The 17,606-nt window shown below is 43.1% G+C and overlaps 1 protein-coding gene across 4 annotated transcripts in view; it reads left to right on the forward strand.

The window, feature by feature from the left end:
- LOC110538283 (serine/threonine-protein kinase N1) overlaps positions 1 to 17,606 on the forward strand; it is a 57,854-nt gene that overhangs the window by 32,758 nt on the left and 7,490 nt on the right. For all 4 annotated transcript variants that reach the window (XM_021625002.2, XM_021625003.2, XM_036938556.1 and 1 more), the window contains exons 6-22: positions 276 to 421; positions 607 to 820; positions 3,168 to 3,359; positions 3,481 to 3,590; positions 3,964 to 4,107; positions 7,187 to 7,259; positions 7,850 to 7,982; positions 8,101 to 8,188; positions 8,959 to 9,044; positions 9,373 to 9,445; positions 9,544 to 9,635; positions 11,570 to 11,746; positions 12,008 to 12,070; positions 12,194 to 12,270; positions 12,525 to 12,667; positions 13,816 to 13,923; positions 14,185 to 14,265. In XM_021625002.2, the coding sequence (XP_021480677.2) occupies positions 276 to 421; positions 607 to 820; positions 3,168 to 3,359; positions 3,481 to 3,590; positions 3,964 to 4,107; positions 7,187 to 7,259; positions 7,850 to 7,982; positions 8,101 to 8,188; positions 8,959 to 9,044; positions 9,373 to 9,445; positions 9,544 to 9,635; positions 11,570 to 11,746; positions 12,008 to 12,070; positions 12,194 to 12,270; positions 12,525 to 12,667; positions 13,816 to 13,923; positions 14,185 to 14,265 (2,000 nt within the window). The remainder of the gene's footprint in view (positions 1 to 275; positions 422 to 606; positions 821 to 3,167; positions 3,360 to 3,480; positions 3,591 to 3,963; positions 4,108 to 7,186; positions 7,260 to 7,849; positions 7,983 to 8,100; positions 8,189 to 8,958; positions 9,045 to 9,372; positions 9,446 to 9,543; positions 9,636 to 11,569; positions 11,747 to 12,007; positions 12,071 to 12,193; positions 12,271 to 12,524; positions 12,668 to 13,815; positions 13,924 to 14,184; positions 14,266 to 17,606) is intronic.

The raw sequence follows: 17,606 nt of genomic DNA on the forward strand, positions 1-17,606 counted from the left end.
ATACCCAAGAAGACAAGAGTCTGTAATCACTGCCAAAGGTGCTTCAACAAAGTCCTGAGTTTGAATACTTACGTAAATGTCATGTTTAATTATTATATATATTTTTTTACATTTGCAAACATTTCTAAAAACCTGCTTTTGCTTTGTCATTATGGGGTATTGTGTGTAGATTGATGAGGGAAAAATGTATTTAATCAATTTTAGAATAAGGCTGTAACAACAAAATGTGTAAAAAGCCAAGGAGTCAGTAAATGGTTTGTTATCGCTCTCCCCAGGTAATCCAGACACGTGTGGGGTGGAGCTGCGAGTGGAGGAGCTGTGGCATCATTACCGTGTGGAGCACGCCATGGCTGAGGGAGCCAAGAACATGCTGAGGCTGCTGGGAGTAGGGAAGGTCCAGGACAAGAAGGCCATGTCAGAGGTCAGAGTTCACACACAAGACTACTGTATGGATCTCACACATGAACGTACATTTAATGCACACACACACACCATTTAGGGCACATTTAAATGCACACATACACACACACACACACCATTTAGGGCACATTTAAATGCACACACACACACACCATTGTAAACCCCCTCGCTCCTCTCTCCCCCCAGGCCCAGTGTGGTCTGAGTGAGTCGTCCCAGCGCTGTGACCTGCTGAGAGGTTCTCTGGAGCAGCATCTGCTGGAGCTGACGGACGACCACCCCAAGGCCTGCCTCATCAAGGAAGAGCTGGTGCTGGCCTCCTCCTCAGCCTTCAGCTCCAGACACGGAACCCCCTATGTACACAACCAGTACAGCACCCTCTGCAAGCCCTCCCCACTCACTGGTACATACACTCATAGTCTATCACTGACTCTTACAGCCTCTCTAAACCCTATCACTGACTCTTACAGCCTCTCTAAACCCTATCACTGACTCTTACAGCCTCTCTAAACCCTATCACTGACTCTTACAGCCTCTCTAAACCCTATCACTGACTCCTACAGCCTCTCTAAACCCTATCACTGACTCTTACAGCCTCTCTAAACCCTATCATTGACTCTTACAGTCTCTCTATACCCTATCACTGACTCTTACAGTCTCTCTATACCCTATCACTGACTCTTACAGTCTCCCTATACCCTATCTCTGACTCTTACAGTCTCTCTATACCCTATATCTGACTCGTACAGTCTCTCTATACCCTATCACTGACTCTTAAAGTCTCTCTATACCCTATCTCTGACTCTTAGTCTCTCTATACCCCATGATCATACATTGGGCAGGAGGTTAGGAAGTGCAGCTCAGTTTCCACCTCATTTTGTGGGCAGTGAGCACATAGCCTGTCTTCTCTTGAGAGCCATGTCTGCCTACGGCGGCCTTTCTCAATAGCAAGGCTATGCTCACTGAGTCTGTACATAGTCAAAGCTTTCCTTAATTTTGGGTCAGTCACAGTGGTCAGGTATTCTGCCACTGTGTACTCTCTGTTTAAGGCCAAATAGCATTCTAGTTTACTCTGTTTTTTTGTTAATTCTTTCCAATGTGTCAAGTAAATATATTTTTGTTTTCTCATGATTTGGTTGGGTCTAATTGTGCTGCTGTCCTGGGGCTCTGTAGGGTGTGTATGTGTTTGTGAACAGAGCCCCAGGACCAGCTTGCTTAGGGAACTCTTCTCCATCTCTCTGTAGGTGATGGCTTTGTTATGGAAGGTTTGGGAATCGCTTCCTTTTAGGTGGTTATAGAATTTAACGTCTCTTTTCTGGATTTTGATAATTAGTGGGTATTGGCCTAATTCTGCTCTGCATGCATTATTTGGTGTTCTACGTTGTACACGGAGGATATTTTGCAGAATTCTGCGTGCAGAGTCTCAATTTGGTGTTTGTCCCATTTTGTGAAGTCTTGGTTGGTGAGCGGACCCCAGACCTCACAACCATAAAGGGCAATGGGCTCTATGACTGATTCAAGTATTTTTAGCCAAATCCTAATTGGTATGTTGAAATGTATGTTCCTTTTGATGGCAGAGAATGCCCTTCTTGCCTTGTCTCTCAGATCGTTCACAGCTTTGTGGAAGTTACCTGTGGCGCTGATGTTTAGGCCAAGGTATGTATAGTTTTTTGTGTGCTCTAGGGCAACAGTGTCTAGATGGAATTTGTATTTGTGGTCCTGGTGACTGGACCTTTTTTGGAACACCATTATTTTGGTCTTACTGAGATTTACTGTCAGGGCCCAGGTCTGACAGAATCTGTGCATAAGATCTAGGTGCTGCTGTAGGCCCTCCTTGGTTGGTGACAGAAGCACCAGATCATAAGCAAACAGCGGACATTTGACTTCGGATTCTAGTAGGGTGAAGCCGGGTGCTGCAGAGTTTTCTAGTGCCCGCGCCAATTCGTTAATATATATGTTGAAGAGGGTGGGGCTTAAGCTGCATCCCTGTCTCACCCCACGACCCTGTGTGAAGAAATGTGTGTGTTTTTTGCCAATTTTAACCGCACACTTGTTGTTTGTGTACATGGATTTTATAATGTCGTATGTTTTACCCCCAACACCACTTTCCATCAGTTTGTATAGCAGACCCTCATGCCAAATTGAGTCGAAGGCTTTTTTGAAATCAACAAAGCATGAGAAGACTTTGCCTTTGTTTTGGTTTGTTTGGTTGTCAATTAGGGTGTGCAGGGTGAATACATGGTCTGTTGTACGGTAATTTGGTAAAAAGCCAATTTGACATTTGCTCAGTACATTGTTTTCATTGAGGAAATGTACGAGTCTGCTGTTAATGGTAATGCAGAGGATTTTCCCAAGGTTACTGTTGACTCATACAGTATCTCTATACCCTATCACTGACTCTTACAGTCTCTCTATACCCTATCTCTGACTCTTACAGTCTCTCTATACCCTATCACTGACACGTACAGCCTCTCTATAATTTATCACTGACTATTACAGCCTCTCAATAGTCTCTCACTACCTCTCTGTCTATACCTAACTGAAGGCTCTAATGCATCAGAAACTCATGGATTCAGTTGAATATCTCTCCCATATCCAGTGACTGAAGTTATAAACCTTTTGAACCAGGTATGATACTCTCACTTCTACTCAAACATCACATATCAACTCTCTCTCTCTCTCTCTCGCTCTCTCTCTCTCTCTCTCTCTCTCTCTCTCTCTCTCTCTCTCTCTCTCGCTCTCTCTCCTAGGTACCCTGCAGGTGCGTCTGCTGGGCTGTGTGGGGGTGTTGGAGGTGGTCCCGGGGCGCAGTAGAGGAACCCCGGTAGTCTTGCCGTGCTACAGCCCAGGGGACGGACGCTCCTTCAAACTCAGTGGTCTCTACAGCCGCAGCACCAGCAGCATGAGCCTCAGGATCCCCGGCAAAACCGACGAACTCTCCTGTAAGTGTGTGTGTGTGTGTGTGTGTGTGTGTGTGTGTGTGTGTGTGTGTGTGTGTGTGTGTGTGCGTGTGTGCCTGTCCATTTGTGTTGTGTAGTGAGTTTCTAAACATGTGTTGAACAGCGGAGGTGAGTGCGGTGTTGAAGCTGGAGAACACAGTGGTGGGACAGACATGCTGGAAGACAGTGGGAGAGCAGGCCTGGGACCAGACCTTCACTGTAGAACTGGAGAGAGTAAGATATTACATCACACAACACACACACAGAGACAGAGACCGAGACAGAGACAGAGAGAGAGATTCCCATGCCTATAAAGCCCCTTGCATTGAATTGAGAGAGAGAGAGGCACATTGAGAATTGAGAGAGAGAGAGGCACATTGATAATTGAGAGAGAGAGGCACATTGAGGATTGAGAGAGAGAGGCACATTGAGAATTGAGAGAGAGAGAGGCACATTGAGGATTGAGAGAGAGAGAGAGAGAGGCACATTGAGGATTGAGAGAGAGAGAGAGGCGCATTGAGAATTGAGAGAGCGTGAAAAGGTAAAAAGAAGTGTATGTACACCTGTGGTTGAAACAGTATGTGTGTTGACCTGTGTTTCGGCCCAGTCCAGGGAGATGGAGATAGCAGTGTACTGGAGGGACTACCGCTCCCTGTGTGCTCTCAAGTACCTGAAGCTGGAGGACTTCCTGGACAACCAGAAACACAGAGTTCAGCTGGATCTGGAGCCTCAGGGCCTGCTGCTGGCTGAGGTACACACACCCCGCCATGTATACACATACACACATACAGAGACATGCGAACATGCAAACACACGCACCAACACATACATCTCTGCTCAATCCTGAACTATACAGTACCAGTCAAAAGTTTTGACACACCTACTCATTCAAGGGTTTTTCTTTATTTTTACTATTTTCTACATTGTAGAATAATAATGAATACATCAAATCTATGAAATAACATATGGAATCATGTAGTAAGGAAAAAAAGTTAAACAAATAAAAATAGATTTTAGATTTTAGTAACCACCCTTTGCCTTGATGACAGCTTTGCACACTCTTGGAATTCTCTCAACCAGATTCATGAGGTAGTCACCTGGAATGCATTTTGTTAAAAGTTCATTTGTGGAATTTGTTTCCTTCTTAATGCGTTTGAGCCAATCAGTTGTGTTGTGTCAAGGTAGGGGTGGTATACAGAAGATAGCCCTATTTGGTAAAAGACCAAGTCCATATTATGGCAAGAACAGCTCAAATAATCAAAGAGAAATGACAGTCCATCATTACTTTAAGACATGGTCAGTCAATATGGATAATTTCAAGAACTTTGAAAGTGTATTCAAGTGCAGTCACAAAAAACATCAAGTGCTATGATGAAACTGGCTCTCATGAGGGCCGCCACAGGAAAGGAAGACCCAGAGTTACCTCTGCTGCAAAGGATAAGTTCATTAGAGTTACCAGCCTCAGAAATTGCAGCCCAAATAAATGCTTCACAGAGTTCAAGTAACAGAAACATCTCAACATCAACTGTTCAGAGGATACTGTGTGAATCAGGCCTTCATGGTCAAATTACTGCAAAGAAACCACTACTGAAGGACACCGATAAGAAGAAGAGACTTGCTTACTAAGAAACATGAGTAATGGACATTAGACCGGTGGACATTTGTCCTTTGGTCTGGAGTCCAAATTAGAGATTATTGGTTCCAACCGCCGTGTCTTTGTGAGTGTGGGTGAACGGATTATCTCCTCATGTGTATTTCCCACCGTAAAGCATGGAGGAGGAGGTTTTATGGTGTGCGGGTGCTTTGCTGGTGACACTGTCAGTGATTTATTTAGAATTCTAAACACACTTAACCAGCATGGCTACCACAGCATTCTGCAGCGTTACGCCATCCCATATGGTTTGCACTTAGTGGGAATATAATTAGGACAATGAACCAACACATCTCCAGGCTGAGTAAATGCTATTTTACCAAGAAGGAGAGTATTGGAGTGCTGCATCAGATGACCTGGCCTCCACAATCCCCCGACCTCAACCAAATTGAGATGGTTTGGAATGAGTTGGACCGCAGAGTGAAGAAAAGCAGCCAAGTGCTCAGCATATGTGGGAACTCCTTCAAGACTGTTGGAAAAGCATTCCAGGTGAATCTGGTTGAGAGAAAGCCAATAGTGTGCAAAGCTGTCCTCAAGGCAAAGGGTGGCTACTTTGAAGAATCTCAAATATAAAATATATTTATATTTGTTTAACACTTTTTTGGTTACTACATGATTCCATATGTGTTATTTCATAGTTGTGATGTCTTCACTATTATTCTACAATGTAGAAAATGGTTTTAAAAGGTTTGTCCAAACTTTTGACTGGTACTGTATGTGTCAGTGGCGATCAGTGCTATTTAAGATGAGGGAGGACGCACATTTTGTTTTATGAGCATGGCCTTATTTCTATTACAGCAAATTGGATGACTGTAACATCGATGTGTTTCGGCTACTACATGATTCTCAAATTTTCCTTATACCCATCATAAGGTTTCTACAACCTAGCCTATTAATGAAAGTTTGCAATGTAGGTGCACAGGTCGAGATAAATATGAGTAATCAAGGTGACAGAGAGTGACACATTCAATACCGCCTTGCACACACTTGCCAGCATCTAGCTGATCTAGGGTGTAACCATTAGTCCAACAGTTGCAAACAAGTTTCTATTGGACAAATTAAAATATGTTTATCCCCATTTCGTTCCATTTGCTTCCATTTAAGAATGCTTTTCAACTGAATTGGCGGAATGAATGCACCCCTGATCACCTGCAAACACAGGTCACTTTCATAGCAGCCACATACAAACAGTATGATCACTTTGATTGTTAATTCCTTTTTGCATCCACGTGCTCTCCTCCTCTCACCCTTTCCCTTCGCTTGTGGACTTCAGTGCACCACAAACACATCAGCTGTCTGTGACCAGGCGAAAAAATCTTTCTAAGCCAAACCTTCATATCATAACCGCTACACACAGCCTACATCATTGTCACCATTATTAGCTAACGTCATAGTCAACATAGCTACTAAAACTAACGCGTTAGTAAACCCACTACAATCATGCAGTACAGTGTAGTCAGCAAGCAGTTTAGCAGTTACACCGGCGGGCACCGGTGGCAGTAAATTAATAAAACAAAAAGCTTACCTTGACTTGGAAGAGTTCCAATGTTGGATTGGCATAGCCAACTAGCAAACATGGCATTCCTCTCTGTTTGAGCCGGGTGTTTAAGTAGGCTAAACTAGCTAGCTGCGTTCGCTAGCTAAGTAAGTGAAAGTGAAAGTGAAAAAAATATGAAATATCTCTTTCTTGCTTCTTCATTTTTTTACGAAATGTATTTGTTAAATTTTTTTCCCTCTTTGAGTGCTAGCAAAATGTGCTAGCAAGCTGTAGTTTATGCTTTACTAGATTAATTATCTTGCAGTTCATGCTGCAAGAGCTCTGATAGGTTGGAGGACGCCCTCCGGGATGGTGTCATTATTTCTGTGTCAGTCTATGGAATGGGGTGAGGACCATGAGCCTCCTAGGTTTTGTATTGAAGTCAATGTACCCAGAGGGTTGGAAACTACCGGCTAGAGTATGGTGCTACCCTACAGAGTGCTGTTGAAGCTACTGTAGACCATTGCAAAGCAGTGTGTTTTAATCAATTATGTGGTTACGTGAATATATTTAGTATAGTTTTCTCTAAAAAGGATAACTTTTTTAGATGTTTCACTATTTTTATTTTTATGAAATTCACTGAGGAGGATGGTCCTCCCCTTTCTCCTCTGATGAGTCTCCGCTGATATGTGTGTATTTCAGGTAATGTTCTTCAACCCAGTCATAGTGAGAGGCCGAAGACTGCAGAGACAAAAGGTTTTCTCCAAACAGCATGGTAAGATAAGTTTTTCTCAGAACAGTGTGTTGTGTTAGTATGTGTAAACTCTTAGATAAAGCCCCATCTTGTTCTTTATGTTGTCAGCAGCTGCCAAGCCTGGCTCCATGTATCCCAGCATCCCTATAGGGCTCACACCTGCATCACTGACGCCCCACTGCTTCCCCACTGAGTAGCATGGAGTTGCCCCCTAGACACTGATCTACAGTCAGTTTAGTGTTTCACCCCTAACATTGGGATTGGGGGAGGTCCTAGATATGTGATTACATGCAACCTCCACCCAGAACCCACTTTGTAACTTTGTATCCATCTGTGCTCTGTATTGCCATCTAGTGTTGGAATTAGCAGTGCTGTGGATTCATCTGATGGTTTTAGGTGGTTTAATGCTTTGGAGTATGACAACTTGAGTGTGTCAGGGTTGAAACTTCTTCAGTACAATCTGGGCAGTCCTAATGGATTGAGTAAACCATGTTAAAAGTTTCTGCGTGAACAGGATAGATTGCATTTCAGGGGGATGTGTTTATCAGTATATCTTATTGCCGTGTGTGTCTGTGTGTGTGTGTGTGTGTGTGTGTGTGTGTGTGTGGCAGGTAAATCGTTCCTGCGTGCTCATCAGATGAATGTTGACATCGCCACCTGGGTCCGCCTACTGAGGAACGCCATACCTACTGGAAATAACGTTCCCAGCTACACCCCACACACACACTCACGCTCACATTCTGGGTACTGTACACACACACACAGTTAGCCTTACTCATACCTCTTTAATGCTTCAGACAGCAAGCACAACATATACTGTACATGGGGAGACTGTTGACTGGTGTTTCTGTGTGTGTCGTAGGGAGATCTCAGTGGAGAAGCTGACTCTGGAGAGCGACTCTCCTCTGAGACCTGAGATTAGGAGAGACGCTTTTGACACACCCCACCTGGTGAGAAGAAGAGAAGGAAGGGATGAACAGAGGGATGAGGGAGGGAGGGATGGGAGGATGAGGGAGGGATGGGAGGAGGGAGGGATGGGATGGGAGGATAGAGGGAGGGAGGGTGCGGCGATGGAGTGATAATCATCTGATAGCCATCTCTGTAGTATCACATTCCCTTTGGCCATTCCCTCCAGAAAGCCTTTGATTAAAAAACAGTGGTTCAGTCATATTGGACTATTAGACTAGGATGAATCTGGAGCGAGACAGAGCAGGGCTTTGGAGGAAGGAGAGGAGAGAGGTAACAATAAGAGGGGAAAGGGAGAAATCCACACTAATTAGACCAAATTGGATCGAATGAGCTTTAATTAGATCAAAGCCCAATCTGTGTTAGATTCCAAGTGTGTAAAACATGATTGGCACGAGAGGACAGAGAGAGAGGGACAGAGGGAGTGATGGAGGGAGAGGGAGAGAGATGCGGAGGAAGGGAGGGCCTTGGTAACAGATGGTATGGTCAGTGGGGCTGGGGGATTACTGGATTAGTTACTCTAGTGTTTTTCAAGAACTAATTAACAGTAACGAGGAAGAGAGGAGAGGAAAGGGGATTGAGCAGCCAGCCAGCCAGCAGGGAACTGGCTACTAATAATGATGAGTGACAAAATTACTGTTGCCCTGTCTGTCTGTTTTTCCTTCTCCCTCTCTCACCTTCTCCCTCATTCTCTCTATCCCTCTCCCCTCTTTATATGTCTCTCTCTCCATCTCTCTTTTTATCTCACTCTCAGGAACAGCCTGTGATTGAGCCCTTGTCCCCTCCAGACCTCGCCCAAGGGCGGCCAACCAGAACCCTATCCACAAGTTCCTTGCGCAGGTACAGCAACATGCAGAGTTGGCACAGTGTGTCCTCACACTCACACCTGAGTACATCCTCTCACAATATGGCCCCTACAGTATGATGCTGGAGAAACACACCCACTCACAATATGGCCACATGACCTGACCTCCTCCATAACATGTTACTGTAGCCACAGAGACATATATCACACCAACATGCTCTCTATAGAAGTGCTAGGTAGGCACAAAACACCAGATAATACTGCATCCTGTTTCTTCAGCTAGCAGATGACCCTCAACATGGTAAAGTAAAGGCATTTTCAGTGATTGTGATCATTATTATTTTCTTTGTGTCCTGGTATTAGACAGAGCAAAGGCCCTCTGTGTCTGCAGGACTTCAAGCTGATCGCTGTGCTGGGCAGGGGACACTTTGGCAAAGTATGTGTCCTCACATTTGAAATATCCTCCCTTTGTTTGGAAGTTCTCCATCCAGAGGATTCAGGTCGAGATCCACATGAACCACTGGTGTTTTCCAGGTGTTGTTGTCGGAGTACAAGAGGACAGGCAGTGTGTACGCTATCAAAGCCCTGAAGAAGGGAGACATTGTGGCGCGGGACGAAGTGGACAGGTATGAATCAACACTAGAATACAACACAGGCCAAGACAGAATCAAGGCAGAATATCATGCCTCTCTCTGACAATATACAGTGCCTTGCGAAAGTATCCGGTCCCCTTGAACTTTGCGACCTTTTGCCACATTTCAGGCTTCAAACATAAAGATATAAAACTGTATTTTTTGTGAAGAATCAACAACAAGTGGGACACAATCATGAAGTGAAACAACATTTATTGGATATTTCTAACTTTTTTAACAAATCAAAAACTGAAAAATTGGGCGTGCAAAATTATTCAGCCCCCTTAAGTTAATACTTTGTAGCGCCACTTTTTGCTGCGATTACAGCTGTAAGTCGCTTGGGGTATGTCTCTATCAGTTTTGCACATCGAGAGACTGACATTTTTTCCCATTCCTCCTTGCAAAACAGCTCGAGCTCAGTGAGGTTGGATGGAGAGCATTTGTGAACAGCAGTTTTCAGTTCTTTCCACAGATTCTCGATTGGATTCAGGTCTGGACTTTGACTTGGCCATTCTAACACCTGGATATGTTTATTTTTGAACCATTCCATTGTAGATTTTGCTTTATGTTTTGGATCATTGTCTTGTTGGAAGACAAATCTCCGTCCCAGTCTCAGGTCTTTTGCAGACTCCATCAGGTTTTCTTCCAGAATGGTCCTGTATTTGGCTCCATCCATCTTCCCATCAATTTTAACCATCTTCCCTGTCCCTGCTGAAGAAAAGCAGGCCCAAACTATGATGCTGCCACCACCATGTTTGACAGTGGGGATGGTGTGTTCAGCTGTGTTGCTTTTACGCCAAACATAACGTTTTGCATTGTTGCCAAAAAGTTCAATTTTGGTTTCATCTGACCAGAGCACCTTCTTCCACATGTTTGGTGTGTCTCCCAGGTGGCTTGTGGCAAACTTTAAACAACAGTTTTTATGGATATCTTTAAGAAATGGCTTTCTTCTTGCCACTCTTCCATAAAGGCCAGATTTGTGCAATATACGACTGATTGTTGTCCTATGGACAGAGTCTCCCACCTCAGCTGTAGATCTCTGCAGTTCATCCAGAGTGATCATGGGCCTCTTGGCTGCATCTCTGATCAGTCTTCTCCTTGTATGAGCTGAAAGTTTAGAGGGACGGCCAGGTCTTGGTAGATTTGCAGTGGTCTGATACTCCTTCCATTTCAATATTATCGCTTGCACAGTGCTCCTTGGGATGTTTAAAGCTTGGGAAATCTTTTTGTATCCAAATCCGGCTTTAAACTTCTTCACAACAGTATCTCGGACCTGCCTGGTGTGTTCCTTGTTCTTCATGATGCTCTCTGCGCTTTTAACGGACCTCTGAGACAATCACAGTGCAGGTGCATTTATACGGAGACTTGATTACACACAGGTGGATTGTATTTATCATCATTAGTCATTTAGGTCAACATTGGATCATTCAGAGATCCTCACTGAACTTCTGGAGAGAGTTTGCTGCACTGAAAGTAAAGGGGCTGAATAATTTTGCACGCCCAATTTTTCAGTTTTTGATTTGTTAAAAAAGTTTGAAATATCCAATAAATGTCGTTCCACTTCATTATTGTGTCCCACTTGTTGTTGATTCTTCACAAAAAAATACAGTTTTATATCTTTATGTTTGAAGCCTGAAATGTGGCAAAAGTTCGCAAAGTTCAAGGGGGCCGAATACTTTCGCAAGGCACTGTATGACCTCCATCATGGTGATATTTCTATGACTGGATTGTCTAGTTTTATATACAGTGTGCCACAATATTATTGTTAACACAAAACTGATCAGCAACAAACCATGGCAAACATATACACTGTACAAGTTAACTGTGTGTTTACATACTGTACTTGACATTAGAGAGTTGTCTCTCTTTCCTGTTGTCTTCTATCATTCTCTCATCTCTCCTTCTCCCTCTCCTCTCTCCCTCCTCAGTTTGATGTGTGAGAAGCGTATTTTTGAGACGGTGAACAGCTCCCACCATCCCTTCCTGGTCAACCTGTTTGCATGTTTCCAGACCCCAGAACACGTGTGCTTCGTCATGGAGTACACGGCTGGGGGTGACCTCATGATGCACATCCACGCAGACGTCTTTACAGAGCCCCGAGCCGTGTGGGTACCTCTGTGTGTTGCTGTGTTTGCTGTGTTCTACTGAATGTGTAACGGGACATGGGGGAGGCATGCTTTGAGATATGTATATTTGTGTTCATATGGTTGTGTACTGTATGTGTACTCATATCCATCCACGGTCTGCTGTTACTGTCGTGTGTCTGTCTGTCTGTCTGTCTGTCTGTCTGTCTGTCTGTTTGTCTGTCTGTCTGTCTGTCTGTCTGTCTGTCTGTCTGTCTGTCTGTCTGTCCGTCCGTCCTGCAGGTTCTACGCAGCCTGTGTGGTTTTGGGCCTGCAGTTTCTTCATGACCATAAGATTGTGTACCGGTGAGTACTCTGGGTAGACATGAAATACAGAACACATGAAAGACAGGCACCCTCTCATCCTCCTACCCCTTCATCCTCAGAGTACTCATCAATTTTTAATTAGTCTTCATCCCTCGTCCTCAGGGACCTTAAACTCGATAACTTGTTGCTGGATACACAGGGCTACGTGAAGATCGCAGACTTCGGGCTCTGCAAAGAGGGTATGTTCTCTATTCAGCATGTCTCATGTCTCTGTAAGGATGCAAGGTCATAGCGGTTGTAGTTTGGAGTGCTTTTGAGTCTTATTATTGAAGCCTCTTTTTGCTAATGTGCTCATGTTTTTATATATTTGTGACTCAGTTTGTGTCTCTCTCGCTCTCCTTCCTCTCTCTGTTTTTCTCTCACAACAACCTCTCTCTCACTGCTTCTCTTTTCTCCCATTCTTCTCATTCCTGATCTCTCTCTACTTCCCCAGGTATGGGCTATGGGGACAGGACCAGTACGTTCTGTGGTACTCCTGAGTTCCTGGCTCCAGAGGTTCTGACAGACACCTCCTACACCAGGGCAGTGGACTGGTGGGGCCTGGGAGTACTGGTGTATGAGATGCTGGTGGGAGAGGTAAGAGACTTGACTCTAAAAACCTCTTCAGAGAATTATATAAATATGACTCCATACATATCTAGTCTTATTATTTAGACATGCTCTGGAACTTTGGCGACTACTAAAGTATTTTTTAAACCTCCCGCTTTGGGTTGGATGTGTCAATGTGTAGTTCATACATGTATAGTTCATTAGGAGAATTACTGTCTTACCTCAGTTAGCCACAAAATCCCTAGTTCTAGAAGCTGTGCTGCACCATTTTCCCCTCACGTGGTCCAACCCCCTAGCAATTCAAGTTCAACCAATGAGCTTCAGCCCCTCGCCATATGAGTGACAGCTAGCAAGATGCACCCACAGCAGAGCGAGAGAGAGGCAATTTCAGGTGACCACTTTCAGAACTACTGGCTAAAAAGTATACAGAAGTACCGGAAAATCCCTTTAATGAGTTAAGCCCTTACCTTTAAAGTAATATATACTTTAAGCCAGTAATATGTACTTTAAGCCTTTATGGTAATACAGCACTTTAGTCTATATTACATAAAGTGATGTGTGTTTGAGCCATATGTTACATAAACTAATATAGTGTAACGACTCACTAGGCGTGGTGGGGGGATGGATGGATGGCAAGGATGAGTAATAATGACAGAAGTCCAACACAGAGGCACAACTTAAGCCAAGCTGGCATGTTAATTCAAAATAAAAGGGTCACGAAGAAAGTTCTCAAACTGTAACTGAAAACAAAACACTCTCCCACAGAGGGCTTAACTGAACTTAAAGTTAAACTGAACTTAAAACTAGCTGGGCTGCTACCCAGCTTACCAGCTTCACAATGTCCATGGGCTTCAAACAAATGTCTATAGAGCTCAGCCTTCGGCATCCAGCCAGGAGCTTTTCCCAAATGTCTGTAATGCTCGGCCTGCAGCATTCAGCCAGTAGCTCCTCTTCTCATGCTGAACTGAACTTGCACCCATATGCCCCAGTTGTATTACAGCCTAATGAGGCTGAGTGGCTTCAGGTGTGGGGCTTGGCACTGCAGCCTAAAAATGCTGGTTGTGGGGTGTGGCTTACACTACAAACAGTGGCATTCCCTGGCCACATCACCGGGGCGCCATAATAGGTTAAATGAGTGGCTGCGAGCGTGACAGTGTGGTCTATGTGTGTGTCAGTCTCCATTCCCAGGTGATGATGAAGAGGAGGTGTTTGACAGCATAGTAAATGACGAGGTGCGCTACCCTCGCTTCCTCTCCACAGAGGCCATCGGCATCATGAGACGGGTAAGCTCCTCCCCCAACATTCACATCCCACCAATCACCAGTGGAGTAAGAGAGAATCTCATTGATTGACATGGTCAGTTTGGTCACTGTAAAGGTGGATCCATTTTGCTTCTAGTTTTCAGTCAGTGGGTTTTCTGTGAAAGAAAGTGTTTCTGATGTTTTTTCAGCTGTTTGCCATCTGTGTGTGTTGCTAGCTGGTGTTGGGTCTGTGCTGTGAGTTGTTATGTCTGCGTTGAGGTGTTTGTTGTTTTCTGTTGCCAGTTGTTGAGGAGGAACCCGGAGCGGCGCCTAGGCTCTGGTGAGAAAGATGCTGATGATGTCAAGAAACAGCCTTTCTTTAGGGTGAGTCTCTCTCTCTCTCTCTCTCAAGGTCTCTCTCTCTCAAGGTCTCTCTCTCTCTCTCTCTCTCTCAAGGTCTCTCTCAAGTTCCCTCTCTCCCTCTCAAGTTCCCTCTCTCTCTCCCTCTCAAGTTCCCTCTCAAGTTCTTTCTCTCTCAAGTTCCCTCTCTCTCTTTTTCTCAAGTTCCCTCTCTCTCTCTTTCTCAAGTTCTCTCTCTTTCTCAAGTTCCCTCTCTCTCTCAAGTTCCTTCTTTCTCTCTCTCTCAAGTTCTCTCTCTCAAGTTCTTTCTCTCTCTCTCTCTCAAGTTCTCTCTCTCAAGTTCTTTCTCTCTCTCTCTCTCAAGTTCTCTCTCTCAATTTCTTTCTCTCTCTCTCAAGTTCTCTCTCTCAGGTTCTCTCTCTCTCTCTCTCAAGTTCTCTCTCTCAAGTTCTTTCTCTCTCTCTCAAGTTCTCTCTCTCAAGTTCTTTCTCTCTCTCTCTCTCAAGTTCTCTCTCTCAAGTTCCCTCTTTCTCTCCAAGTTCTCTCTCTCTCTCAAGTTCTCTCTCTCTCAAGTTCTCTCTCTCTCTCAAGTTCTCTCTCTCTCAAGTTCCCTCTCTCTCTCTCTCTCAAGTTCCCTCTCTCTCTCTCTCTCTCAAGTTCCCTCTCTCAAGTTCTTTCTCTCAAATTCAAATTCAAGCTGCTTTATTGGCATGAAAAACATTGTGTCAATATTGCCAAAGCAACAATGTATACAATATACATTGTAACTAAATAATAATATAAAATGGTAGTAAATAATAATACAAAAATAATAACAATAAAATGGTAACAGTCTACAGTAAACATTAATAATTATAGTAATCACAATAATAGTAATAATAAGTAAGTTACTGTTTACTATGCAGATGTTATTATTCAGTGTCCCTCAGGCTATGGCAGGAAAATACATATTTGGCTGCAAGAGGAGCCATTGCTCCTTCGCCCATGAGTATTCTTAGTTTTTCCTCTGGGTTCAATTTGTGAATAATGAGTCTCTTTGTGAGGAATATTTATCACAGTAAAGGAGAAAGTGCATCTCTGTCTCTACCTCCCCTGTCATGCAGTGACCACATACACGCTCCTCTTTGGGTAGCCATGTCTTTTTATGTCTGCCGGTTTCTATTGCCAATCGGTGGTCACTCAGCCTGTACTTGGTAAGGATCTGTCTCTGCTTCGTATCTCTGACAGAGTAGAGATAATCAGCCAATTCATATTCTCTGTTTAGGGTCAGATAGCAATTTAGTCGGCTTTGGGATTTTGTTTCGTTTTTCCAGTATTGTAAATATGATTCCTTTGATTGGTTCATGATTTTGCTTATTGGAATTCTTTCTTTTGAAGCAGTGCTGGTGTCAGCTTGGTTGGTGAGGTCCAACACCAGCTGACTGAGAGGGCTCGTTTCTGGGCTCAGCTCTTGGGCTTGAAGTGCTTTAAATTGCAGACTCGAATTTGGACTTGAATTTAGATGTAGCCAAAATTTTAATGATCTTTTCTGTATTTTCATTATTACTGGAAAACGGCCCAATTCTGCCCTACATGCATTAGTTGGTGTATTTCTCTGGACTTGTAGAATTTTCCGACAGAATTCTGCATGTAGGGCTTCAATTGGATGTTTGTCCCACATTTTAAAATCCAGTTTATTGAGTGGCCCCCAAACCTCACTTCCATAAAGTGCTATTGGTAGGATTACACTGTCAAATATTTTAGTCCAAATTCTAATTGGGATGTTGATTTTGAATAATTTCATTTTTATTGCATACATTGCTCTTAAAGTCAATAAAGCAAGCAAAGATTTTGCCCTCTTTTTTTTGGTGGACGTGTTTATTAATTAGTGTGTGTAAGGTGTATATATGGTCAGTAGTGCGATGGTTAGGGAGAAAGCCAATTTGACATTTACTTATTACATTTTTTTCTTGAAGAAATGTTTGAATTCTTGAATTCAAAATGCTACAGAAAATCTTTCCCAAGTTACTGTTGACGCAAATTCCCCTGTAATTATTGGGGTCTGATTTGTCTCCACTTTTGTGGATAGGGGAGATGAGCCCCTGGTTCCAGACATCAGGGAAGCAGCCAGAAGTTAAAACCATGTTGAACAATTTAAGCACAGCATTTTGCAACTCAGGTGTGCTGTTTTTCAGCATTTCATTTCTGATGTTGTCTACACCACAAGCCTTTTTTGATTTAATAGATTTTAGCTTTTCATTTAGTTCTTGTTGGGTTATTGGGTAATCTAATGGATTTTGGTTGTTTTTAATGACTGATTCCAGGATGTTCCATTTTTCTTTAATTTCTAATTGGTTCTGTTGTAAGTCTTTTTGTGGGATGTTTTTGTATAGATTATCAAAGTAAGTTTTCCAAATTCCTACATCTTGTATGGCTAATTCTTGTGGCTTTGTTGTGCTTAAATTGTTCCACATGTCCCAGAACTGATTTTGGTCAATTGCGTTTTCAATTTCATCAAGTGTCTTGTTGGTATAATTCAATTTCTTGCATTTCAGTGTTTGTTTATACTGTTTCAGAGTTTCAAAGTATTCATATCGTAGATCTGGGTTGTTTTGCTGCTTATGTTTTTTGTTTGACATTTGTCTTAGGTGTTTTCTAATTGTTTTACATTCATTATCAAACCATTTGTCAGAAACATTTTGATTTTTGCTTCTGATGTTGCATTGCTTTGGTTTTCTCAAATTTGCTTTCGATGCTGCTTTTTGGAATATGCAGTTGATGTTTTGAGTAGCCAAATTGACACCATCTTTATTGTTTTGGTACTGTGAGTTATTGAAAAACTGTATAAAGTTCATCATTTCATTTGAGTTCAATGTTTCAATGAATGTCTCTGCACTGTTTGGAGCCCATCTGAACGATTGGTTTATGTTGTAAAGTTTATTGGGCTGTTTTTTTGAATGAATATTGCCGGTTAATTTCTTCAGAAACACGTTGATCTGACTGTGATCTGACAATGGTGTCTGTGGTCTGACAGTGAATGCACTAATGGAGGAGGGGTCAATGTCAGTGATGGCATAATCGACTACACTTGTCCCAAGAGCTGAGCAGTAAGTAAACTGACCTAAAGAGTCCCCTCTGATTCTACCATTAAGCTTGTACAGGCTCTTTTCTCTTTTCCATTTTTGTTCAGTATTTGGTCAGGACTGTTTCTATTATTTATAATAGGGCTACTGTACAAGGAGGGGTGTCCAAATATGTGGTGGTTACCTCCCGCATCAGTGTAGTCAGGCTTAGAACCTGTTCTTGCATTGAAATCTCCACAAAGAAGCACTTTACCCTGCGCCTGAAATGTAATGATTTCTGTCTGGAGATTGTCAAAAAACTGA

Source organism: Oncorhynchus mykiss, chromosome 12 (genome assembly GCF_013265735.2).
Source record: "Oncorhynchus mykiss isolate Arlee chromosome 12, USDA_OmykA_1.1, whole genome shotgun sequence".
Classification (NCBI taxonomy): Eukaryota; Metazoa; Chordata; class Actinopteri; order Salmoniformes; family Salmonidae; genus Oncorhynchus; species Oncorhynchus mykiss.